We start from the raw sequence: 26,768 nt of genomic DNA on the forward strand, positions 1-26,768 counted from the left end.
CCTCAGTTTCTTCATCAGTACAATGTGGGGGAGAGTGGTGGGGATGGAGGGCTTCCACATCCCTTCCCCTCCAACTGTCCAGGTTAGGTTACCTCTGGGTAGCTCAAGATGCATGGAACAAGGCCTATGGCTTTCTCCCCTTAACTGCCAGCACGAGCCAGAGGGCCCCCAATACTGGACCCTCTCCCCCAAAACTGCCTCTGCCTCCAATTTTAGGTCACTTGCCCTTTGAAGCCAAAACATTCGGGCACGGGGACCAATCATGAGTTACCACTTTCATAAACCCACACCCTTGCATCTGAGTAGTTTGTCAGACAGGTACACGTTCAGAAATGAAATTGCATTGTTTACTGATATGTGTTCTTTTTGTCTGAGACACCTTCTCCTTTCTTTTGGCTAATGTTCCATGTCTTCACTGTATTTTGTTCTGTTTTCTCTTTAATTCATCCTTTCAGATCCTTATGTGGTCTGCCAATAAAGTATTTGAAGAGCTCACAGATGTTGAGCGGCAATTTCACAAAGCACTCTACACAATTAGAACATATCTGAACTGTGAACGGTACTCCATCGGACTGCTGGACATGACCAAGGAGAAGGTCCTCATTCTTCCATACATTTTGTCTCACCTCAAATCGTCTATACAAGACAGTGATCCATTAAAAAATGGATAATATTCACATACAATGTATAATCATTTCTCATCTTGTTTCATTCATTCGGTTGGAGCTCTCCTAGCTCAGCATAAGTAATGAACACTGTCTTGTTTCTATTTCTTATTCTCCTTGTGAATTGAAGTTATTTTTTCAGAGTAATTGTTCTAAGTGGATAAACACAGGACCAAGTGTCAGGAGAGGTGGGTTCTGATCCTGGCTCTGGGACTTTGTAGTTGAGTGTATTTGGGTTAGGGTGCTTTTGGCTACAAGTAACATCAGACCCAGCTAAAAGCATCTTTAACAATAAGACAGTTATTATCTCATTTAACAAGAAGTCCCGAGTTCTTCCTGGAAGAAGAAGGGCAGAAGAAGGGCGGTTCTAGGTCTGGTTCATTGAGAACGCAGCACGGTCATCAAGGCCCCAGGGGCTTCCTGTTTTCCCACGGCAGGGTCTCTGCCGCCTTCAGCATGGTGGCAAGGTCTCCTCTTGGGGTGGCAAGATGGCTGTTATAGCTCAAGGCATGGCACATGGACAGGACCAAACTGGGAGGCTTTTCCTGTAAATGTTACCATCATCACCTTTCATGTGATGTGAGGAGCACCCTTCCCCAGAAGCGCCTTGGCAGATTTCTCCCCCTTCTTCACTGTCCACAACTGGGCCATTTGCCTGCCCTCAGACTAATCCCAGGCATCTCATAGGGGCCACCCAGGGGCTGTACAAGCCCATATTCCCTGAGAAAAATGACCACCTGGCACCTAAATAAAATCAGGGTCTGTTAGAGAGGAAGAGGGAGAGAACAGATGTTGGGTAAGGTGGCCACACTGTTGGTCGTGCTGCATGACCTTGGCCAAGCCTCTTAACCTATTTAGATTTAGTTTATTTATCTATAAAAGAGCCACTAGCTATTGAGTCCCTTTGACTATGTGTCAGGGCAAGTGCTCTGTACATATTGTTCATTAATGCTCACCACAACCCTATAGCATAAACTCTATTATCATCCCTGTTTTACAGATGAAAACGCTTGAGTGACTTGTTCACATTCACAAGTTCGTAAGCGGTGTTACTGGAAATCGTAGGTCTTTTCCAGCTCTAAAATTCTGGATTTATAAAATAAATAAGTAAATAAAATATGCAAAGCCATGAAACTCATAGAAGATATAGTAGGTCATGGAACAGTTTGTTTAATATGTTTACATATAATTGCTTCCAGGAATTCTATGATGAGTGGCCAATCAAACTTGGAGAAGTTGAGCCTTATAAAGGTCCAAAGACACCAGATGGCAGAGTAAGTGCAAATGTCTTCCTCAGTGATATGTGTGCATGGTACAGGTTGCCAAAACCAGCAGGGAGGAAAGAAGAGTGCTGGCCTGAGAAGCCCTGGATTCTAGTCCTGTAAGTTTCTGGGGGACCTCAGAGTAGTAGAAAGAACACTGGACAAGGAGTTTGAGGTTCAAGTCCCAGGTCTTCCCTAGCCAGCTAGGTGCTCCTTGCCTTAACTCATTGTTTAACCTAGGGAAGACCTCCCAGGTCTTCCCTAGCCAGCTAGGTGCTCCTTGACTAACTCATTGTTTAACCTCTCAATTTCCTTTTCTGTAAAGCCGGGCTTAGTGGATCAATAGATCTCAATAGGGAGGGACATCAGAGCCACGTGCCCAGCTTTTTAAGTGCACTATGCCCAGGCCCTCCTTCACACCTGCTGGACTCGAGACTCCAGGCAAGAGTTGGATAGTTGTGTCCCCCTTGACACAAGCTTCAGAGGGCAGGAACGATGTCTCACCACCATGTTCCCAAACACACAGGAAAGTGAAGGTACTGGGATAGAATGTGTCCAGGCCTTGGGGTTTTCATCTGCCCAAAGAAGTAGAGAGATTAGTTCTCAAGTCCCTTCCAGCTTGGAAGGTGGGAAATGTTCATTATACAGTGGGGAAGAGAAAACATTGACTGAGGTTGAGAAATTACATGGTTTGTTCCACTGAAGTTAGTAGTCAGGTATTTCTGGACAATAGAAAGGGATCAGCTAAAAGTAAAACAAGATTCCCGTGAAAGCTGTTTGGATAAATTCAACTTTTAAAATTTAGCTTAACAGGCTTGTTCATGTAGATAAATAGCCAATAGTATTTTCTAGTTGTGTTGCAAGCTTGTAATCAGGACATGAGTAATTTGGTGGTAGTTATGCAGAGCAATGTGGTTAGAATGTAAGGTACCATTTAAATGAGTTTTAAAGTATAAGCTCGCCTATAAGAAGTGTTTTCTTTGGGAAATGAGATCGCTCTCATAATCTCTTTCCTCTTAGGAAGTCATCTTTTATAAAATCATCGATTACATTTTACATGGAAAAGAAGAGATCAAAGTGATCCCGTGAGTACTGTCCTCAGCAGCCAGGAAGTTGCCATTTTGTTTTTGCGCACAGTGCATTTCTTCTCTGTATGACAATGATTTTCTTTCTTCTAATCTTCCTCAAGGACACCTCCTGCAGACCACTGGACTCTCGTTAGTGGGTTGCCGACCTATGTTGCTGAAAATGGATTTGTAAGTTATTGAACACATTTAAACCTTGAATAATATTGGATGAAGCCCTTATCAACTAAGGGGTGGGAGCAGTTGTGAAAGTAAAATGCACACACATGTGAGATGCTCACACAGGACATGGGGGAGAGGCATCTTGGCAGTTGAAAGTAGGTTGACTGGAGACTTCCAGATTACACAAAAATATTTAGTCGTTGTGAGAAAGATTCATCCATTCCCCCAACTTCTTATTCTGTTAGCCATGCAAATTTCAGACATCCTTTAGAAGTCTGTGACCATGATTCATGTTAGGTTTAATTTGATCTCAAGTACAGTTACCTTGGTCAAGACTTTTGAAGCATGGGAAATTACTGACAAGAGGGAAAAATGAATAAATGGGGAACTTTGCCACTGATTGCAATGCAAAATGTAGTGGGTTGATAAAGTAAGTGAAGATCTTTGCCCCGGTCTATCTCGTGGGGTGGGATGGGATGGACAGATAGCAGGCCAGGTCTGGCTAAGAGAGGTCAAGATATAGGCAGACAACAAGCAAGAGGTGTCTGGTAGGCCCCACAGGTCTCCAGGCCAGAGGACCAGAGTCACCATATTTTTCCCACTCTGCCTCAGCCATGCTTTCCTTCCTTCTCATGGCTGATTTCTATCCCTTGTTGGGCTTCTCCACCATCTGTGTCGTCTTTTGGCACCAAGATTCCTCCCTGCGAGAGTTCAATGCTTCCAACATTTCTTAGTGTTGGCATTTTCCTATCTTCCCCGTTATGAATCCAAGTTTCTGTAATGTATTTATAGCACTTATTTGCATATTTGCATATTTGATTTCGCTTTAGCGTTGTCCTTGTGTTTTGAGCAGTGTTCATTCATCTTCATTATTTAGGAAATGGGCATGTGAATTATAGTGACTAATAGAGTCACTCGAGGGTCAGAGGGAAGGAGAAATAAAACCTAGGTTAGCTCCTGTTTTCTTTCACTGTCCCAAATTTGCCTCTGCTTAGTGTGAAAGTTGCTGGGTTTGGAACAGTAGCAGAGTAAGGAAAATTCCAGATGTGACTGCAGGATGTTCTTATGTCAGGGTGCTTTGCTTTGGGGTTTCCAGGAGGCCTAAACCCTGGGGTCACTGGGTACAGGACCAGGTGGCCTCAAACAGGTGACACGATCCCTTTTTCTAGGTAGAGACATGCCAAAGGGGAAGAAAAGAAAATGAAGAGAAAAAACAATTTTATTTCTTTTAGGAATAAACAGCACTTTACACTAACAAATATCATGTTTTCAAAATCACTCCAAAATAATTGGAGTGTTTTTTAAATGTTACTCCTGACTTAGTAGTAATGACGAAAACATTCCAATTCATTCCTGAGTCCACAGATACCACAACTTTTCAGCGTCTGTACATAACCAGATTGCTCGACCATTGACCCCCATCCTTTGTTTCCTTGCAGGCCACCTAGGCAGTTTTCTAGGGAAACAGGGTTTCCCCAAAAATCAGTTTGGAGAAAACGATTGTGTCAAAAGCCAGTTCATTGAATGGTTAATTTGCCAAGTCATCAACTTGCCATATTACCAACGTGCCAGGGGATTGATTCCCAAAGCAGGGGAGGATTTTCCGCCAGGTTTTGGTTCTATCACAGACCCACTGCACATGCTTCACTGCTGCCTTCCACATCGGAGCTCCTTCCCTGGGCCCCATCCCTGCTCTCTGAGAGCCCAAGACTGGCGGCAAACTGTTGTAAATCTAGTTTAAGGTATTTCTCACAAAATTGCTCATTAGGCAAATTGGCATTCCCAAAGTGATTTCCAGAGAATTGAGCTTGAGCCATTTCCTGGGACTCTAATTATGATTAGGGTGAACATACATCCAGTTTGCCTGGGCCAGCTTCCACGCACACCTGTTGTGCTTGAGTTATCAATAGTCCTCCCTTTCACTCCCAAAGGTATCACCCTATCATATGCACTTACAAGAGGCAGGACTTACTGAAAACATCTTTTGTGTCTAGCACGGGATTTTCTCCAACTTGACGTTATTGACATTTGGGGCCAGACAATTCCTTGTGGGGAACTATCCCGTGCACTGTACGATGTTCGGCAGCATCGCTGCCCTCTACCCATCAGATGCTCTACACCACCCTGGCTGGGAACCACTAGCCTAGAGGATGATTTCAAACATTTCAGCAGACCCAGCCAGAACAATGCATTCCTGGGCGGGGCGGGGTGGGGGCTGCTGTAATATCATCGTGGTGCACTCTATGACTCAAGAGCCCTGGGTGCCTTGACTCGGTCCTGCCCTGGGCAAATCCCTTGGCAAATCCTTGACCTTGGGCCAGGGAGGGAGAGAGGGAGGGAAGGAGGGAGGAAGGAAGGAAATAGAACCTTCCCAGAATCTCTGTCATCCCTGCCCCAGCAGAATGACCTTCTCCTCAGCTTCCTCCACTCCTTGGTCTGAACAGCTAAAAGTTTTGAATTTGGAAGAAGAATCCTTAGAGGCTGGGAAGAGTAGGCAGAAGCAGAGATTGTGCTAAATGTCACACAATGACTTAATTAGCAGAAGAGAACCTCAATGTGTTGTTAGCAAATTTGGCCCAGCCGTGGCTCAGTGTGAATAATTTGCCTGCAAACCATGGAGAGCCACAGAAGAAACCCTCGCCTCAAATGCATCCTTTCTTACACTGCTCTGTGGGTCGGTGGTCCCCCCTCCGCACGATGTTTTAAGACTTTCATGTCCTCTTGCTTTACAGATATGTAACATGCTGAACGCCCCCGCAGATGAGTACTTCACCTTTCAGGTAACTCTGCCCTCCGCCAGGCCTCCTATCACTGCTGCCCCCTCCCCCATCCTCAGGGTCTGCCTTGTGCTCAGGTGGCCAGGAGGCACGCACAAGGCTTACGTCCCATTCACCCTGGAGGGACCAGGGTCACCAGCCAAGTAGCAGATTCTTCAGGGAAGGGAGAAGAGGTGGGAGGTGGAGGGGATGAGAGGAGACAGGGTGTTTATCACCCCAGCACTGGGCAGGGAAGCGGGGGGACCCTGCCCCTTCTCCATGCCCTCCCACTCCTGGTCACTCAGTGCTTCAAACAGCGCCTGGCACATCATAGGTGCTCACTAAGTGTTCTTCGCAGGAGTGATCCGCTGCACAAGGTCTACCACCTGGATTCAGCCCTTTGTTGGTTTTCCCAGGCCCTTCCCTGCAGCTTATTAGAAAAGAAAAACTATTTATCGGGTCCTCGGGGGCCTCTCCTGCTGTCAGACTCTTGGTTTTATCTTTCCTCCTGCAGCATCCTGGGATCCCCCTCCCTACCTGTCCCCTCTGCCACCCCCTCCCCACGTGACTGCTGGGGAGAAAGTCGCATCTATCTCTGCGGCCCCTCCCTTTCTGCCTTCTGGTCCGTGTTCTGTGTCCCTATTTTCACAAACATCCACTTAGAGCCCTAGTTCCGGTCAGGAATAGAGAGCCACCAGTGTCTTCCTGTCTGTCACACAGACACACACACAGAGCCCCAGCTATACCTGCTGGACAGGCTGCCTCCTCGGGTGAGAGGGGTGTGGGAGCAGCAGCAGACGCAAGCCGGGCCTGGGGAAACCTACGGGCGCCTGCTTTGTTTCCTGGAAGGTTTCCCTCGGATCTCCTTGTTCGTCCCTCTGCTCACTGATGTGGAAAACACACAAACACCATATGGCGCGTTTGCTCCTGTTCCTCCCTCCTTGCAGCCAAAGCCTCACTGTGACCATGCTGTGCTGGCCCTGACCCCTACATTTATGGCAGTCGGGTGCCGGGGAAGAGTACACAGGAAGGAGCAAGGGGGCAAGTACTTTCTAAAGTGTCTGACCCTAAGCAGTCCTTGTCGGAACAGGGAGGGAGGGGAGCTGGCCCAGGAGAGCCCGGACTCTGCTCTGATATTTGGGGGCAGCCACTCATGGCTCTGAGGATAAAGATTTTGAGAACCACTCATTTTTTTCCCCAAAGCTTTGAATGTCAGGACACAATAAGTTGAGGCTTGGTTTCTCTGCTTTTCATTCCAAGTATAAAGACAAGCTCGCCAACTAATAAGCAGTTGTTTATTGAGCACCGGTCATATGCCCAGCACCGGCCCCTCACTTACATGGAAGCCAACAGTGTAGGAAATGCTCTTCCGCAGGATTAGGAAATAGCCTCACAGACAAAAATCAACAACTCCGAAGCATTTGGAAATCATCTAAACTGCTACCTTGTGTGCTCCAGGCTAAAAGTGCTGTTAGAATTCTGAAAAAGAAAAGTTCCATATGGGTGGAAAAGGTGAGAGAAGGCTTCACAGGAGAGGCAGGCCAGCCTGGGCCTCTGGGGACGGCTCACTGTGCTGAAGGAAGCAGAAGACGGAATAGGGTAGTGTGTTGAGTGCTTGGCTACCTTGCTCATACTGTGCAGGTGCCGCACCCTGGATCACAGGTGTCAGAGGACATCAGAGCTACCCGGGGAGCTTATTTAAGATGCACATCCTCAAATTATGACACAAGCTTGAAAAAAAAGAAAAAAGGTCTTGCACATTGACCTCACGCCACACTTTGAGAAATGCTCCTAAACTTCTGTGTCTGTATCCCCCCACTAGAATGTTATCAACCTGAGATTAGGGCCTGTGGTTAGTAGCCCCAGCAACTAGCCCAGGTCCTGGCACATCACAGGGGAACACAAAAGACGGTTTTGATGGATCCGTCAGGAACACAGAAACCACACTAGGTATTTCAACAGAGAGAATTTAATATAAGGAATTAGTTAAGCAGGTGTTGGGGGACAGAAAAAGTGAATGGGGAACACTGAGGCTTCCGATCCTTATAGCGGTGGGCAAAAGAGAAGCCGTTAGGGTTGTTACAGTGTAGACACTTGGTTCCAGTACACTGCATCAAATGGCCTAGAACACTTTTATGGCTCTATAGTCCCAGCTAATTTCTGACCCAGTGTAGGAATTGTGCAGCTCACATAGAGATTAGATTATTCTTCCTTAAAGATAACCAGAGTTGGGGGAAGGTAGCTACGACAGGGTAGTAGTTCAGGGAAGCCTGTGATGCTCCATTAGTCCTCTATCTTGATCCTAGTGGTAGGAGCACGAATGTACACATGTGATGAGCTTGCATAGAAATGCACACACGCATGCACACACACACAATAAGTACACATAAACCTAGTGAAATCTGACTGAGATCCATGGATTGTATCAGTATCTATTTCCTGGATTTGATGGTGCACTACAGTTACACAAGCTGTTACCTCTGGGGAAACTGGGTGAAGGGTACCTACGGCTTCCCTATACATTTCTTTTGCAACATCCTGTGAATCTATAGGTATTTCAAAATTAAAAGTTAAGAAAATAATCTAAATGTCCTTCCTGTTTGTAGAAAGGACCTGTAGATGAAACTGGCTGGGTCATTAAAAATGTCTTATCCCTGCCTATTGTCAACAAGAAAGAAGATATTGTGGGAGTAGCTACATTTTACAACAGGAAAGATGGAAAACCTTTTGATGAATATGATGAACACATTACTGAGGTAAGTGCAATCATAAACTAATGGAGACAAATGAAATTCATGAAACAATAGAGGTGGTGCAATTATTTGTTATTCTGGAGTGGTATTTTTGAAGGGCCATTAAGGCATGAGTGACATATGTTTGCGGTCAATATGTGGTTATTGTGTCATTTCTGTTTCCTGGCTTCTGTAAACTGCAACATTTTCTTCCAAAGATTGTACTTTGGCTTAATCAAAATTCTTTACAATATTAGGCAACTGGACAGAAATTTTCTATCTCCTTTCCCCACCCCTTCTATTCCTTATGTTTCTTGCTGTCACCCTCAATCCTCTGAGTTTCAGGCTGTGCTTTATTCTACTGGATATTGTAATTCTTTTGCTCTCATAAAACATTCATGGTGCCTGGTGCACTTTGAAAAGCAAGGGATTAGCCAATTTCATTGTCTGGGGCTGATTATTGGTACGTTTTTGTTCTTAGATTGAAATACGAAGCTGAATTGTTGATGGTAGAAGGGAGATTGATTGAGAGGAAAGAATGTAGATGGTTGCCTCCAAATCAGTTTTTCAGTTTTAGAGAATTGAATCACATTTTATCCATTTCAGACTCTCACACAATTTCTTGGATGGTCTCTTTTAAATACTGACACCTATGATAAAATGAATAAGCTAGAAAACAGAAAGGATATAGCTCAGGAAATGCTCATGAGCCAGACCAAAGCTACTCCTGATGAAGTCAAGTCTATTCTGGTAAGTGGGGAATTCAGTCCTGTGGACATTAGGTGGCATCTAAGCACAGCTCCTGGAATTCGCCTAATTACTTAGAGGTCTGACAGATGAGAATAGGTTTAGTCCTAGGCTAAGGAGGAGGAGACAAGGAGATTGGTGGGGGGTGGGGTGGGGGCTGCGGACCTGGGTGGCCCAGTGGACACAGAGCCTTATTGGACTTCTTGGCTGCTTGGTTGGAATAGCACTTTGCTTAAACAACAACAACAACTCAACTCCCGGGTCTGTAGGAGCTGGAGGAGTGACATCTAGATTCAAGTACGTTAGCAAGGAAAAAATATTTCCAGGAAGGGAAGTGTATCAGTCAGTTATTGCCATATACATTGCCATGTATAACAACCATAACATCTCAGTGGTATACAACATTAAACATCTATTTTTTCACTCATGCATTGGTGGGTTGACTAGTCTTCAACTGATTTCTGGTTGGGCTTGGCTCTAAGCTATGAGTTTGGTTTGTTCTATGCATACCTCATCCTTCTTGCCCAGAAGCCACTTGATAAATGCCCTTCTTATGGTGAGGTCAAAGGTGCAAGAGAGCAAGCCAAACTGTGCAAGCTCATTTCAAGTCTTCCCTCATGGCACATTCACTAAAATTCTCATTGGCCAAATGTGGCCAAGACCAATATCATGGACGATGGGGAAGCAAGTAGATAGATATTTATTAACAGTGTTCTAATCACCACCAAATGAAGGGAAAATACCACACATCCCCTATCTCTATTCCTTTTATTTCCCTGGTTTTCAGAGTGTGTGTGTAGGTGTAGTTTTCTTGGGGTGGGTTTTGTTTTTTCTGGTCTTGGTTTTGCTGAGTTGCTTGGGGATTAAGAGAAATTTTATTTGACAGTTTGAGATATTAAAAATGAGAAAACCTGAGGAGGATGAAGAGAAATTTCCATAAACTAATAGAAAAACAAATATAAGCCACTCATTTTTCTCTTTCTTGCCTACATATAAATAACCCACATTTCCCTCTCTCTCTCTCTCTCTCTCTCTCTCTCTCTCTCTCTCTGTCTCCCCTTCTCTCTCTCTGACAGCCACTGTTACATTTTCAGGAAATAAAAAAAAATCATTACATTATTTTTTTTGGAGAAAATTCTTCATAATCAATGCTATAGGTCTTTTTTGTATCTAGAATACATCTTTGCAAAGAACTCATTACAGCATATTTTAAATACATTTAAACTGATTTTAAGAGTAGAGGAGTCAGATAGAAATTTACTTTATGGGAATTTCACACTTCAATTGCTTTTACATTTTAGAAAATTAAAGAGAAGTTAAATATAGATGTAATTGAAGACTGTGAAGAAAAACAACTTGTCACAATTTTGGTAAGTGTTTTACTTCTATCCTTAACGCCGCTTAAATAAAATATATTAGGATACATGTTCTCATTTCTCATGTAAGAGTTCCCTCTTCTCTGTCACCTTTAAAGGCTAAAAAGAAAAGAGATTTCTTATAAAGAGTGACCTTTTAGTTCTCTGCATTTTTTTCCTCCTTGTGCCCCCTACAGTCCAATCCATAAAGATAACAGAGAATCAAAAACTAGGCTTCTGCATAAAGGAACGCAGGCACAGATTCTAGGCATGTCATGGCCTCGTTGATTTTGATAGTTTTGGATGACACTGTGGTCACCCCGGAAGACATGACAGAATTACAGTAGAACAAAGACCCTTCAAGGCACAATTGTCCTCTGCCAGCACTCGCTTCTGTTTTCTGGAACTTGGAGGAATGTGGTTCTTTCCTCTTGTTGCCACCAGTTGAAATGGTTGAAATAACTTCTCTTCCTGTTATTAATCCTACATTTGGTTCTAGGTAGTTTTGCCTGAAACTTCTTTGCTGTAGACATCTTTGCCACAACCATTTCGTGGCAAATATTTTTGCCACATAACTAAGTGATCTGTAAGGCAGTTTTTTTGTAAAAGAGAAAACTCTTTTGACAGTTTGGTTTCCTTTCTTCATTGAGGAATTGACTGCCTTCAGCAGAGTTAATCTACTGAAGCTAGTTATCAGTAAAACTCTCGTCTTTATATTATGTAAACCTCAGCTAACCCTCACAATTGTCTATATAAACCTTAGCTAGCCCTCATAATGGTCTGTATGGACCTCAGCTAGCCCTCATAGTGGTCTATGCTGTGACAAGTACACGGGGTGGTCTTAAAGTAGGGGTGATGACAACTCCGTATACAGACTTGATAGAAAATACGGTGATAAACCTCACTGGAAGTGTGGAGTAGAATGTGAAGCCAGACTGCGCACCAGGCTGTACTGGACAATGGTAACATGCCAGTCATAATGGCCAAAGCTCAGTTACAAACGCATTACAACCTTAGCATTTCCTCCACATTCCCCATAGAACTTAGGAATGTCTATCAGCAGACGCGGGACAATCTGGCAGGAACAAACAACGGTGTAGAACGCTTTCACAGCACAATACAGAGCTCTGTTGCAAATATGCCTCCTAGTATTTGGAAACTGATGCCTCTCTTAACAAAGGAAGAAATTTTAGTGAAAGAAAGAAAGTGTGATGCCAAAGGAGGAGACAAATCAACAAGCAAAAAAAAAAAAAAAAAAAAAAAAAGAGTGTAATACTCTAAATGAAAGACTTTGAAGACAAGCGCTGAGGTTCAATCCACAGAATGAAATCAGTTATTGGCACAGTACTGCCATGAATCTACGCTATACATTCTAAATATATTCACATTTTTAAAAAAATTTTACAGTAAGGTCTCTTTTATTGTGTTATTCATTTTTTTATGTTACATAAAGATGTTACATTATGTTACATGTTTTATGTTACATCCTTTTTAATGAATGTCCCTCTCATTTTTTTGTGTGATTTTATTTTTATGGCAAAAATTACCTTATAGCTGATTAGTTAGTTACACAGCAAGAATGTTTGCAGTGAAGATGCAATCATGGCAAGGGGAGACGCATGACTTTTGGAGAACTCGGCAATATTTGATTGTGTTTTGAGTTCCTCAGTTTTATGCAGTAATGATTTGGGAGAAGCCTGGAGCAGATTTTACATTCAAAACAGTCTATTTCCTTGTAAAGCTACTGGTTCTTTGCCCATTTTGTTGCTTCTTCAATGTAAGGGCCTTCGTCCTTTAGGTGGAGAACTAGAGAATTTCTACAGTGTCAGGATGCCAACTGCAGTTTTGTTTTATGAGGAGGACTGAGGTAGGGGTGCGCTGATGAGGAAAGAAATCCCCCTACCTTCCCTCCTTTCCAAGAGAAATCAGGAGGCCCTGCAGCTCGTGATCGCCACACCGTAGATCTGGAGAGGATTTCCCAAAGAAGTACCTTCGTCACTCATCCTTAATTCAGTTTTTTCTCATTCATGCAGTAGTTATCGAGAGGTACTATAATTCAAGGAGCTGCGCTGCATCCTGAGGACAAAAGGTAGTGTGGTCTGGTCTTATCTGGTTCAAGAAGCCCCATTTACTGGGGAGATAAAATGCAAACAGTGACACTGCCCCAGATGGACGAGTTCATAGACTGTGGACACCAACGGCCCCGGGGAGGCCAAGGGCCTGATTCTACTCACAGACGGTGGTGAATATGAGACAATAGCCGTGGCAATGAGGCTTAATGGGAAAGCAGGAGTTGCAGATAAGGGTTTTGGGGATGGCTGGAGGTGAGAAGGGGAAGCAAGACGGTACAGAATGGGGCCTGGAGACACAAGCGAGCACATTGTCTTAGAGAACCCCAGGCCAGCTGGTGTAGCAGAGCCCCAGGGAGCACAGGGCAGGAGCCCTGAGGCCCAGCGGGAAGGCAGGGCAGCATGACCGCCTGGTACCCCGTGAAGTGGCCCGCTCAGGGGCCCAGGGGGACCCTTCTGGGAACAGACGGAGCAAACCAGCCTTGACACAGGTGGCCATCAGAGCCATTTCATGGCCGAGTTGGGGTAGCAGCTTAACTGTGTGATTCCTCAGAGAGGTGAAAACTGGCCTTGGGGTGCCCAGAATTCCCACTTAGCAGACTAACAAAAGCCTTTGTTCTTACAAACCCTCTGTGCCACAGAGTTTTAAATGGCTGTTCTTCAAAACCTATCATCTTTGTACTAACCTGCTATCTTATTGGATTGCCTGTTACTGCAAATGGGATCTGGGAGTCATTCTTCTGCGAACTTCTTCCTTCGTTTCCTGCTAAAATGCACATTTACACTTTAGTGTGACTGAGCCTGAAAGCATTAAAAAGCACTTTCACATTTTATCTTCACTCTGCAAATTGTAGGACTGAGACAGCCTCTAGTGGGGAGTCTGTGTGGCATGGAGTTTTCCCCACCCCAGCTGATGAACCTTCTCTTACTCTCATTTTTAAAAGATGTGCTTATTGTCTGCCTCTCCGTGAGAATGCATGTTTCAGGAGCAGTGATAATGTCTACTTTATTCATCCATAATGCCTACAACACACATAGGAACCAATAAGTGTTTGTTGAATGAATAAACAATAAATGAATGAAAGAAACAGAAGAACTCACATGGGCAAGGAAGCCGGGAAGGTTTGGAGAGAGAAAGAAAATGACAAGAAGGAGTAGCCAAGGACATAGGAGGGTCCTGTGAGAAATAGAGAAAAGTTTTGTGAATTGAATCCCCGTTAATTCTGTGTGGCACTTGCAGATGAAATTGCCATTGCTAGACAATGAAGACAACAATGTTACTGTTATTGTTCCCATTTCACAGGCTAGTTCAGTCTGGGAGATGTAGCTAATCTGAACCCAGAACTGAACCTAGTCTCCTGGCTCCAAACCATTGCTTTTCAGGGAAAAAGAAAAAAAAAATCTCTGCCTAAAGTGACCAGTCCAAGAGTAGACTGATGAGAAGGGATCAGAGGAGGTCACTGGGAGACCTGGGGAACAGAGAGAAGGACAAGGGTGTGAGAAGTCAACTCCGACTCAGGGGTTAGGGGATTAAAACCCATAATTTTACTTAAAACAACCATATACCATTTGGTAATGAAGTCTGTATAAAGTAGAGCGTGAACTATCCCCTGGGAGACCTTAAACTTGCTGAGGGACATGGCCTTAGCACAGTGCACAGGACTCAGCACGGGCTCAGTAAATACCCAATGCACTGAATTGCTCCTGTACGTGGACCCACATAGCTCTTGCTAACTTCTCCCTCCTGGCGCTTTCACTCCTCCCCTGGGATTTCCTCCTCCCTGCCTTCCAACAAATCAGCTGAACTCACATCCTTCCTGAATCTCTCCTTCTTCAATCCCACTTCCAACCTGCCTTCAATTTCTCCCCCAGCCCTGGGCCCTGGATGTTATGCTCTGTGAGTATTCTAAGCTCTCACCTTTCAATGATCTATACTGTGTAACCATTTCAATAGACCGCGTTCTTTAAGGGCAAGATCCATAATTTTGTTTCCTCAGCCATGTCAATACTCATGTGCTGAGTTCACTCTCTAACCTATCTACAGTCCTAAATCCTAACAAGGTGTGGGGGTAAGTGAGGTGTCTGCAGGTGTACCAATGCACCGCAGAGCATTTGTTCATTCAGTCCACAGACATGTCCCAAGCACCTGTCTGGGACAGGCCCTGCCAACTCTGGGCTACCGCAGCAAATAAGACACGCGTGCTCCCACACTGTGGCGCCCACAGTCTACTGAGCATATAAAGAGTACGATAGAAAAAGGGGTGCCTGAGTGGCTCAGTCGGTTAAGCGTCTGACTTCGGCTCAGGTCACGATCTCACGGTTCGTGGGTTCAAGCCCCGCATCGGGCTCTGTGCTGACAGCTAGAAGTCTGGAGCCTGCTTCTGATTCTGTGTCTCCCTCTCTCTCTGCCCCTCCCCTGCTCACACTCTGTCTCTCAAAAATAAATATATGTAAAATAAAAACTAAAAAAAAAAAAGAATACAATAGAAATGAATTAAATGATCACATACTATTTACTAAACATTTCTTGAATAGGAAAATAAAGTCGAGTACTGAAAACAGGTAAGGCTGCTGCAACTAAACATTTCATTTAGCAGCAAAGAAAGAAAACAGCCATTGGAGATGGATTTGGAATTGAATTCCAGCACTCAGAAAGTTTCTTAATATAGCTGAGTCTCAGTGTCACCATCTGGAAATGGGGATAATTGTGCAGGTTTGTTGTGAGGATAATAACACACGTAAACCGCATCCCCCAGAGCCGGTCCCACTGAGGCTCAGTGGGGTTGCATGCGGTATCCTTTCGTGGTAATTTTGTTTTACGCCCAGGGCTGAATGTGTGAGACCAAAGGGAAAGAAGATGCATGTAACCTGAAACCATCTGTCCTTGTCCCAACAGAAAGAGGACTTGCCAGACCCACAGACGGTGGACCTGTACGAATTCCGCTTCAGTGACTTCCCCATCACAGAGCACGAATTGATTAGGTGTGGGCTGCGACTCTTCTTTGAAATAAACGTGGTGGAGAAATTCAAAGTACCCGTAGAGGTCAGATCGCATTTAATTTAAAATACTGTGTGATTCTGTTGCTGTACTCGCTAATGTGTCCCGTGGTTCAAAAGATTAACTTCAGTTAGGATTTTCAATTATTATTAACTTTGTAAATATATCAGCTTAAACCCTGTCAACAAGACCAACCTATCTTTTTAGATAAGATTGTCACAGACCTTGTAACCTTTAGAATTCTATTCCAAAGTCTGAACGGTGTTGTCTTCTTTGGGTGACAGGTTCTTACCAGGTGGATGTACACCGTGAGAAAAGGGTACCGGTCCATCACTTACCACAACTGGAGGCACGGGTTCAACGTGGGGCAGACCATGTTTACCTTGCTGATGGTAGGTGCAGAGAGCTGTAAATAATTGTCAACCCACATATTTCCCTCTTAGGCATGATGAGAAATGGATACGGTCCACCATTTTAGGTCAGTAATTTTGGAATTCGTGGACACGATCCTGTAAATCCCAAACTTCCCTGTGGATGATGCCAGGGAAAATGGGTATCCCTGGGCATGGGGCTGGATTATCACCTTGACATTCACATACTTACCTCTTTAAAGGAAAATTCGGTTACCTGCTGGGTTTTGTAATTGCCCAGAAGGAGCTGTAATATGCAAGAAATTAAGCCAACTTGGTCTAAAAACATGGCAGGCCGTCTTCTCCTTTGCAGGCAGTCTTCACTTGTTCGGAGGTGTATTTATCTAAGTAAATGTATATACATATATTCTTTTAGACAGGGAGACTAAAGAAATACTATACGGATCTTGAAGCCTTTGCCATGCTCGCTGCTGCTTTCTGCCATGACATTGACCACAGAGGCACCAATAATTTGTATCAGATGAAGTAAGTGATATACTGATGATGTTTGAAGGCACCTCGGGGGAGAAGAGAACTTGTCTCTGTCCCTTGGCCCTGTCAGCAACTCTTCATCACATTTAGGACTCTCAGGGCCATGTTCTGTTCCTTCTGAGCTTCAGCCTCATGATAATGTCTGCTTTCTCCCCGGAAGCTTGCAGCCCTGCAGCCCCCTTGCCCTTGGGTTTCCACTTCCAGGCGTGCCCTGCCCTACCTGTAAATGCCTTCACTCCTCCTTTCTTCAACTTGATTAGCCAGAGTATCAGATTCATATATGAAAGTGCACAGGCCTTGGGCTTACACTGGTATACACCTGTGTAGCCCCCAGCTTAAGCCAGGGGGCGTTTCTTCCTGGGCTCACTCCCCTCCCTTCCCCTGGCTCCTCTGCTGCTCCCCAGCTCTCCTTCAGCTGGTCTGCACCTTATTCTCCTGCCCTGACAACGTGCAAACAGTAAGGGTGCAGGTTCTCAGCTCAGACAGATTTGGGTTCACAAGTCATTTAAACTTTGTAAGCCTCGACTTCCTCGCCTGGAAAATAAGAGTTATAATAATGGTACCTAATAGGTAAGGTCGTTGTAAAGATGAAATGAACAAATGAATATCATGGTAGCCTCTTGGCAGTAAATGAGTAGTAAGTATTATTATTATGTCACTGACACCCTTCAAAATTCATCAGCAATGCCCATGGCCAGCCTTGCTCCTTGATAATGGCTTTGAGGATGCCCTGTGTGCCTTAGATACTGTATCCTCACCTCTGACACACTAGCTACCGGAGGCACTAGGTATTCTAGAGACAACAAGCTTTGGAGTCTGGGCTTGTGGGGTCCAACCACTTCCTGGTTGAGGCAGCTTGGGGCACATCCCTTCGTCTATTTGAGACTCAATTTCTTAGCGGTAGAATGGGCACAATATCTACCCGCAAAGACTTGTGGGAATCAAATGAAATTACATGTGGACGAAACTACATAGTAGGTGCTTAAGAAAAATGTGTTCACTGAGTGAAAAGCACATCGTGAGCAGTGACTTCTCACCTATGGGGCTTTGCCTTGAAAAGAGGAATGGCACTCTGGTTTCGGGCAAGGGATGTCTTCCTCCCGAGAGACTCGGGCCCACGTTGGCTATTCCGCACCTCGCACACAAGTCTCCTGACAGTCACCGGGTCCCCTTCCTCTCCTCGGATCACTGGTGCATTAGCCAATTCAGCTCCAAAGGAGCTCACATTTATAGCTCCTATCGTGAGCTGACCCAGGCTAAGAACTTGACACTCATCGTCTCATTTAATCTTTGCTGCACTCCACCTTTTACTGATGAAGAAACAAGCTCCAAAAGGTGAAGTCCAATTTGCCTTACGTGAAAGGAAGCAGCCACATTGGATGTGGTGTCTGGCCTCCAGTTTGCAGGAAGGATGCAGCCACATTTGAGGTCTCTGCTCTGGTCCAGCATTCAGTCTGTGCGGGTCCCCCTGGCTGTCAGCTGGGGGAGGGGGGGAGGCATGTTGAACTTCTTCCAGCATTTCTCTCCGTAGACCGGACAGCAGGAATATGTGGCCGCCGAAGGCCTGGGACCCGTGCACGGGTTTCCCCACCGCAGGCACCTGAGCACAGATGTGCTCCTGGTTCTGGTAGCTCCACTGCACCGTTGTGATCAAAGATCACGGTCTTTCTGCTCACTGTCCTTCAGTAGTGACGCTCGATGAGTCTCTTCACATCCTTATTGTTCTGCAGGAATCGCTCAGGAGCCCACAAAGACATGGAGACATTACATTGGCAAAAGCAGTTCACTACAAGGTTGAATGAAACAGTATTATTATTCTCACATTGATGACTACAAATCAGGTCACTGCCTAGGGTGACTTGAAGCAGCAGGGACAGACATGACTCCACTTCCCGGCTGGAGTCCACTTCCTCGTGCCCTTGGTCTGATTTCTTGTCTCCAACATGTCTGGCCCTCTTGGTTCTGGTTTCCATCCTTATCCCCCAGCCCTAGCCTACCCTCTGACAATGCCCTAAAAACCTGGCCATTTTCACATTTCTATTATTCCCTCCAGTTCTCTTGTGCTCCTGTGTTCACTTCACTTTGCTAGCCAGTTTGTTTTCTGCTTCCCTCATTTCTAAGCTTACTGATTTCTTTCTTCATTTTGCCCCCTTTCCTTGTTTAGTTTCTCACCCCTCTTGTCTTTCTGCCTTTTTACTCTCCCCCATCCTGTTCCTGAAGAAATACAGGATGTTATTGGGACAAAAATACAAAGAATTTTAGAATTTATCTCATCCCCCATTCAACGCAGACCTCTCCTCTCTACTGCCTCCTTCCCCATTTCCTTGAGTCCACATATGATTTTTTTTTCCATAATGGCCCACGGGGCAGACAGTTCTATTTGTAGATGATTCTAACGGTTGGACCTTTTTCATGATACTGAACTGAAATCGGTCTCCCGAGAACATCTGTTTGTCCTGGTTCAGGTCTCTGGAGCTGCTAGAATATATGTAATTTCTCAACCACAGGCCATTCCTTCATATTAAGGAGAATTATCACTTCCCCCAGCCTTTCCTGGTTGAACACAGCAGGTTACTTAAATCATTTCGTATATAACAGTTTCCACACATGTAATTTTATTTGTTATTCTTCTGTGAATCCTGTCTGGTGTTTTTATGTCATTCTTTAAATGCGGGTCTTGGAATTTAACACAGTAATCCAGATAGGACCTGAAGTGGTTTATAGTTAATCTTCATTAAATTTCATCTTCTTAATTTGATTCTTTATTCCACTCTTATTTGAAGTCTTCATTTGTCACGCTCTGTCAGCCAGTGGATTATCTGTTTTTTTCCAGTTTTCTGTCATTGGAAAGTTACTCATGATTTCCATCAATATTCATTCAAGTCTCTGATAAAGTTATGCATCAGGACAAGAGCAAGGGTCTTGTTTCGGGGCCCAGGGCTGGAAACGTACCCCCAGGGTTGAAGACAGCCAATTAAGTACACTCATTGAGCTCTGCTGTTCTGGCTTGTACTGAAGATATCTTGAGGCGTCCTGTCAATTACCTGGCTGAAATCCAGACACATGAGGTCCTGGCCTTCCGCTCCCACCAGCCCTGTCACAGAAGGTGCCATAACATCAACTTGGCATCATATTCTCCTTGTAAACCTTCTCTGGAATCTCCTTGTGATTATTCTGTAAGCGTTCACAAACTCCAAAACAGTTTAAACTGTTTCAGAGATAAAGGTCAATCTTCCTGTTCTGTCATCTACAGATTGTGCCATTTTCTACTTCTTACATTTTAGGGTAAAATTTACTTGGATCCAGTCTTTAATCGTCTCCTCCGCTACCTCAGAATTCTCCAGGGGATACTGACAGTGGTGTTCCCCCGTACTACAATCCTCAAATTTCTTCAGGAAATTGGGATGTTACTAGTCTACCGTAAAAGAACCCCTTAGTGCTTCTTTACCAACACTGCCCCTTGCTGGAGTTCTAATTTTCAAAAATCATTCTGGGGGAATGTTCCAGGGAAACTGATAGGTTCAATAGTCAAGCCATACCATAATCTCTATTGCTTGAGTTTCTCTCCTTTGGTTATTTTCTCCCTGAGTGCCTGGATAGTATCACAGTCTACACTGGCTATTTTCCATACTTGAAGCTTACTGTTGCAGACATCCAAAATACAGAGAATTATTGACGGATGGTGTGATTTAAACATTTTTTCCCCTCAATATCCCATTGAAACTTTTAATAACTTCTCTGAAATTTGCTTTATTTTTAAAAAATTTTTAAATGTTTATTTATTTTTGAGAGAGAGGGAGAGACAGAGCGTGAACAGGGGAGGCGCAGAGAGATAGGGAGACAGAATCCAAAGCAGGCTCCAGACTCCAAGCTGTCAGCACAGAGCCCGACGTGGGGCTCGAACTCACGGACCGCGAGATCATGACCTGAGCCAAAATCGAGTGTCACACACTTAACCAACTGAGCCACCCAGGCTCAGTTTACGCCCAGAGTAAACATTTTTGGCAGGAACTCTACATTGATGATGTTGTGCCCTTCTCAGCTCTTCAGGAGGCCCATGAGAGCAATTTGTCCCATTATTTATGAGGTTTAGTTAAATTATTTATGGGTGATATCCAGGAGATCTCTTTATGTAAAGGTACATTTTCTCCTTTGTATTAAGTAATCTGTGAGGTGTTATTTTGAGACTGGGTGTATCTCTAACTCCCAGAAACCTTTTTTGACTGATATTTTTAAAACTAAAGGAATTAAAGATACTACTCTTTTCTGACTGGAATCAAGCTTTGATTTTTTTTTTTTTAATCTCCAGTGCTGACACAGAGTATGTATGTAAATATGTGCTAAAATTATGATCAATTATAATATTGCTCAGGCATAGTCTGATTGTTCCCTAACTGGAGCATTTGGTTTACCAGACTTGTTCGTGACCTGTTACTGTCTCCTCTACTCCCTAAAGTTCTGTTCTTGCTGAAATAAGATGAAACTTCTCTACTAAGGCTCCCACCCGTATTTCTGATTTCTTCCTCCCTTCAAATTATTTATTCGCTCTGTATTTCTATAGCAAAGTCTTCACATTATCTGTGTAGGCCTTTGACCTTAGCCTCTCTCCATCACTTCCTCTTTCTACCTTTTTATCTTCAGATGCTTCCCATTCCTTAAACAGGAAGACTTGAAGAAAGACAAGGCACCAAAGACTAAGGTCCCCACTTATATAAAGCTGTGACCTAATCATTAACAAGTGGGAACTTCAAGGGGCACTTGGGTGGCTCAGTCAGTTGAGCATCAGACTTTGGCTGGGGTCACGATCTCATGGTTTGTGAGTTCGAGCCCTGCATTGGACCCACTGCAGTCTGTGAGGAGCCAGCTTGGGATCCTCTGTCCCCCTCTCTCGGCCCCTCCTCAGCTCTCCCTCTTTCTCTCTGTCTCAAAAACAAAACAAAATAAAAAACAAATGGGAACTTTAACTTAAACTCTGTGTCCCTGTCTTTGAGGAGGAAAGAAATGATTGCTTTACAATCATTTTTATTTTGGTTCCTGGAAATTCTTAATAAACATTTTCCATGCAAATTGTCGATGGGGCTTCAACAGACTTGTTACATGTTCTGGAAGTCATAGGCCACTACCATAAGCTCCAGGGAACCTAAAGATTTTAAACTGAAAGATGCAGTGGATGAACCAAACTTCCTAATTTAAATAATTCAGTCATTTTATGCATTCAACAAATTAGGTTTTTTAAAGAATTTTTTAAGAGTGTATTCTCATGTTCTAAGCCTAAAAAATCTATTCCAATATGTTACTTTCGACCATTTCACAGCCATTAGAGGACAGGGAGAAAGGAGAAATGGAAAACATCCTCAGAGAGTAAAGACTCTATTCTCTATGGGCATATGTGTAGTCTTTAAAATTATGGTATATCCTCTTCCTCCTAGATCCACATCTCCATTAGCAAAGCTTCATGGATCTTCCATTCTGGAGAGGCACCACCTGGAGTACAGTAAGACTCTACTGCAGGATGAGGTACGTGAGGCTTTCCCAGGGGCAGCCAGAAGCTCTGGATCAAAGCACCAACCCACGGAAAATGCTTAGAAAGAGGATGGCCTTGAGTTGTGGCAGTTGGCAGTCTATACTGTCTTTGAGGTCAATTGCTAGAAATAGCTATTTTGCAACAGTTTTTGAGCAACCAAGTTAGAAGGAGCTGAGATAGAAAAGAGGCATAGAAAGTCGCAAAATCTCAGCGGGTCTGTGGAGAGAGAAGCAAAAGCTTACGGTGGACGTGAGAGGGCTCTGTGCACCCTAACGTGTATATCCATGGAAAGGGGAAACGAGGCTAGGTAGCCAGTGATTTTCTTATTCATGGGGCACGCACTGTGAGGAATTGTCCATATCTTTGAGGAAGGCAAGCTTTGGTAGTGGAGGCAAGCATGAAATCAGGATACAAGACAGGGACAGACAGCTGGCATCAGAGAGACAGGGAGAGGCCACATTCAGGAGTGGGCGTGGCATAGGAGAGCAGAGGGGCGGGGTCACCGACAGCTTTGGGCTGGAAGTGGCTTGGGCGTGGTCTTGAATTCACTTGGATTTGCACACGTCAGGTACTACGAACATTCCATGGGCAGCAATCATTCTTCCTTTTAACACTTTTACTTAAGGGGTATATAGGCTTGTGGAAAAGTTGTGGATATAATCTAGTTAGACTTAAAAAAAAAAAAAATCTCTTGAGAAAGTTCCAAACCAAAACTAATTAAATGAGTCTTTATTAGATGGAGGGGAACAATTTTGTCATAGCAGAGACCTTGTTTAGAATCACACATGCTCAGGAGAAATAAGCCCTCTGGGAGTGGAGCTTTTCTGTTTCTGTGATAATATTTTATTAAAGTCTCAGGGAAGGAACATACAGAAATATGTCCAAATTTAGAGATAACACTACATTTTCCCAAGTAATGAGAAGCCAAGTGGGGAAACTTGTACGGCAGAGAGATCAGGCCAAAAGTTGGAAAAAGAAAAAAACGTATTTGACTGTGTTTTGTTTGTTTTTAAAGTTTATTTATTTATTTTTGAGAGAGAGAGAGAGCGCGCGCGAGAGCGAGGGAGGGGCAGAGAGAGAGAGAGAGAGAGAGAGAGAGAATCCCAAGCAGGCTCTGAGCTGACAGGGCAGAGCCCGACATGGGGCTGGATCTCACAAACTGTGAGATCATGACTTGAGCTGAAATCTAGAGTTGGACACTTAACCGACTGCACCACCCAGGCGCCCCAATACTTGAGTGTTGTTATCACCTGTGATTGATGCCACGCCCAGAGAGAGGGACCCGGACAAGTGCATCAGAATTCACCAGGCAAGTGTACTCAGGCTGTTAAAAACAGACCCTGGGCTTCATTTCACACTTACTGATGGGGTTCTCAGGGATTCTGGCCTGGGAATCTGCATTTTAATAAGACTGCTAATAATTCTGGTGGATAGCCAGAGCCTCTCCCTGCAGTAGGGTTTATAACATAAAAATGATGGTAATATCTGTTCTATGAAAATTAAAAGGAGTGGAATTGAAAGTAGTTTGGGAAGATAAGAGTAAATTGCTATTATTTAATTTTTTATGAGTCTTTTTCTTACTGGTTGGAACAACCTTACATTTTTGAGTAAGAATTTTCTCCACTTTCCATAATCAGTGGTGTCACTGATTATGTGACATCGTAAACAGGTACTGTCAAATATAATTTATTATTTAATTTTACATTTACCTACTAAAGCAAAATATATTTAAAAACTTCAGCCAAGGAGCGCCTGGGGGGCTCAGTCTGTTAAGTGTCTGACTCTTGATCTCAGCTCAGGTCTTGACCTCAGTGTCATGAGTTCAAACAAATGTTTGGGTGGTACTCGTACTCATGTTTTTCCTTTCTGGGATTTAAGGGTTTATAATGGACTTGTGGCTTTCCATCCTAATTTTTTAAATGTTATTTACTCTGGAGTCTGAACTGGTTTTGATGGCTGTATAAAGGCTTATTATTCTTTCTCAAAAGGCATACTGCATCTCGGTAATCCATACCACCTTGGCAAGGACTTGTCTACAATGCTATCCAACCTGCTAATTGCAGACTTATAAGGCCTGTAAATAGAGTCGCCAGGCAATGCAATCACAGAGATTTTTATGAGCAGGCAAATGGAACGCTAAAAAAAAAAACAAAAAAAAAAAACACAAATTTTTTAGCCATCAAATGTTCTTTTTACACTTTGGGAAACAATGTTGCTCTTTTATTTACTTTTTTTGTATAAAGAAAATATTTGCATTAAAAGCATTTAAAAAAGGGAAATCCTCATGATTTAGATAACAATTTTGGTATTTTGTTTTGTATATTATGAAGCTTTGCCTTAAAATGTCATTATATCCCAGTAGATTGGGATTCACTGTTCTGAGGGTTAAGAACCACCTGCATTCCAAAGCAGACAGCAGTCAACCCTTTCACCTGAGGGAATAGATGGAAAGCTCGCTAGTCAGATTAGAAAGAGCATACATCTTAATGCTACAATGTATTGTAGAAATGACAACACAAATGGCTCAGCATAAATAACAGACCCCTGTTATTATTCCAAACACTTCTTGACAGAGTTTGTGATAATCCTCTTTATGCTTTTCCATACCAACCCCATCTTATAAAAGGAGTGAAGAAGCAATGAAATATCCAATGTATGGTCACAGTGAGTCATGAACACGTTAGCAGTCTCCTCCACGGGTGTCACAGGTACCACACCGAAGACTAGAATAGCCTATATGTTCTCCTGCCTCACCTCACCAGGAAGCTCTAATCAGGATGAATTGGAGTCATTCCTACCTATTTGGATGCACTACTGGGAATTTATATGTTTACTGCTGTTGTAATAGTAGGAGAGAACATAGACTCTCTGTGAGCTAGTGAAACCAGCTGAGCAAGTGGGGGCCCCGCCAGAATGAGCTGGGACATGGTCCCCTCTCTTGTGGTGGTGCACCTGTCCCTACCTCAGGTTTTCAGCACAATCCTCAGGAAAACAAATAGAATGTTATACGTTTCTATGTTTTCAAAATTAATAACTTAATACTGGTTGTAAAAATTACACTTGCTCACTATGAAAACTCAATGACAGGGAAAAATTTAAAAATAAATATAAAAAATTCATTTCAAATTCTATGACTCAAAAATAGCTATTTCATTCACACCTAATGAACTGTAATCAGCCACCCTGTGAAAGTATGCAGGCAGGATGGAGAGAAACAATTTTAGAAAGATGGGATCATAGTATTCAAGCTTTTTTTTAAAGTTAGAGTTATGGTTTTTATTTTTTTTAATTTTTTAATGTTTATATTTGAGAGAGAGACAGGGAGACAGAGAATGAGCAAGGGAGGGACAGAGAGAGAGAGAGAAACAGAACTCAAAGCAGGCTCCAGCCTCTGGCTGTCAGCACAGAGCCTGATGCAGGACTTGAACTCACAAACTGTGAGATCATGACCCAAGCCAAAGTTGGACGCTTAACTGACTGAGCCACCCAGGTGCCCCAGAGAGTTATTTTTTTAAATGTTTCTTTATTTTAGAGAGAGAGAGAGAGAGAGCAGGGGAGGGGCAGAGAAAGAGGGAGACACAGAATCTGAAGCAGCTCTAGGCTCTGAGCTATCAGCACAGAGCCCGACTTGGGGGTCCAATGGTGAGATCATGACCTGAACCGAAGTCAGGCACTCAACTGACTGAGCCACGCAGGCACCCCCAGAGTTATGTTTTTAAAATCAGCTTTATTGAAGTATAATATATGTACAATAAACTGCATCCTTTCAGTGTGTACAATTATATGAGTTTATACAATTTTATATACCTAGGACACCACTACCACAATCAAGACATAAAATATTCCTATGACCCCAAACCACTCCTCATGCCTATTTGCAGTGCAGGCCTCTCTCTGCTCCCAGCCCTAGGCAACCACTGAAATGCTTTTAGTCACTATAGTTTAGATTTTGTAGATTTTATATAGACGCAATTATACAAGTACTCTTTTGTGCTGTCTTCTTTCATGCAAAGTAATAATTCTGAGATTAGTATTGTATATACCAGCGATTGAATCCTTTTCATTGTTGAGTAGTTTTCCATTTATTTTTGTGTAATTCTATTTAAATTTAATGGAAGAAATATTTTAGAAATGTAATTGCAGAACTTTAGATACTGTGTCTTTATCAAAAGAAATAGTGGGGTTTTTTTAAAGATTTTTAAAAAATGTTTATTCATTTTTGAGAGAGAGAGAGACAGAGCCTGAGTTGGGGAGGGGAGGAAAGAGAGGAGACCACAGAATCTGAAGCAGGCTCCAGGATCTGAGCTGTCAGCACAGAGCCCAACGCAGGGGTCAAACTCACGAACCATGAGATCATGACCTGAGCCAAAGTCAGATGCTCAACTGACTGAGCCACCCAGGTGCCCCACGAGATATTAGTTCTTAACGAACCCTCTAAAATGAACAGAGGACTATGAGAAATTGTGAAAAACCATAGCTCAGCATTTAGATGTTTGATATTTTTAGACTAT

The 26,768-nt window shown here is 43.5% G+C and overlaps 1 protein-coding gene across 7 annotated transcripts in view; it reads left to right on the top strand.

Moving 5' to 3' along the window:
* PDE6C (phosphodiesterase 6C) overlaps nucleotides 1–26,768 on the top strand; it is a 44,878-nt gene that overhangs the window by 7,662 nt on the left and 10,448 nt on the right. For 5 of the 7 annotated variants that reach the window (XM_049646412.1, XM_049646411.1, XM_049646413.1 and 2 more), the window contains exons 4-15: nucleotides 456–596; nucleotides 1,865–1,939; nucleotides 2,948–3,012; nucleotides 3,117–3,183; nucleotides 5,907–5,954; nucleotides 8,537–8,686; nucleotides 9,269–9,412; nucleotides 10,711–10,779; nucleotides 15,730–15,876; nucleotides 16,116–16,223; nucleotides 16,618–16,727; nucleotides 22,163–22,250. In XM_049646412.1, coding sequence (XP_049502369.1) covers nucleotides 456–596; nucleotides 1,865–1,939; nucleotides 2,948–3,012; nucleotides 3,117–3,183; nucleotides 5,907–5,954; nucleotides 8,537–8,686; nucleotides 9,269–9,412; nucleotides 10,711–10,779; nucleotides 15,730–15,876; nucleotides 16,116–16,223; nucleotides 16,618–16,727; nucleotides 22,163–22,250 — 1,212 coding nt within the window. The remainder of the gene's footprint in view (nucleotides 1–455; nucleotides 597–1,864; nucleotides 1,940–2,947; nucleotides 3,013–3,116; nucleotides 3,184–5,906; nucleotides 5,955–8,536; nucleotides 8,687–9,268; nucleotides 9,413–10,710; nucleotides 10,780–15,729; nucleotides 15,877–16,115; nucleotides 16,224–16,617; nucleotides 16,728–22,162; nucleotides 22,251–26,768) is intronic. The other 2 variants (XM_049646417.1, XM_049646416.1) reach the window with 2 other exon arrangements.

This window comes from Panthera uncia, chromosome D2 (assembly GCF_023721935.1).
Source record: "Panthera uncia isolate 11264 chromosome D2, Puncia_PCG_1.0, whole genome shotgun sequence".
NCBI lineage: Eukaryota > Metazoa > Chordata > Mammalia > Carnivora > Felidae > Panthera > Panthera uncia.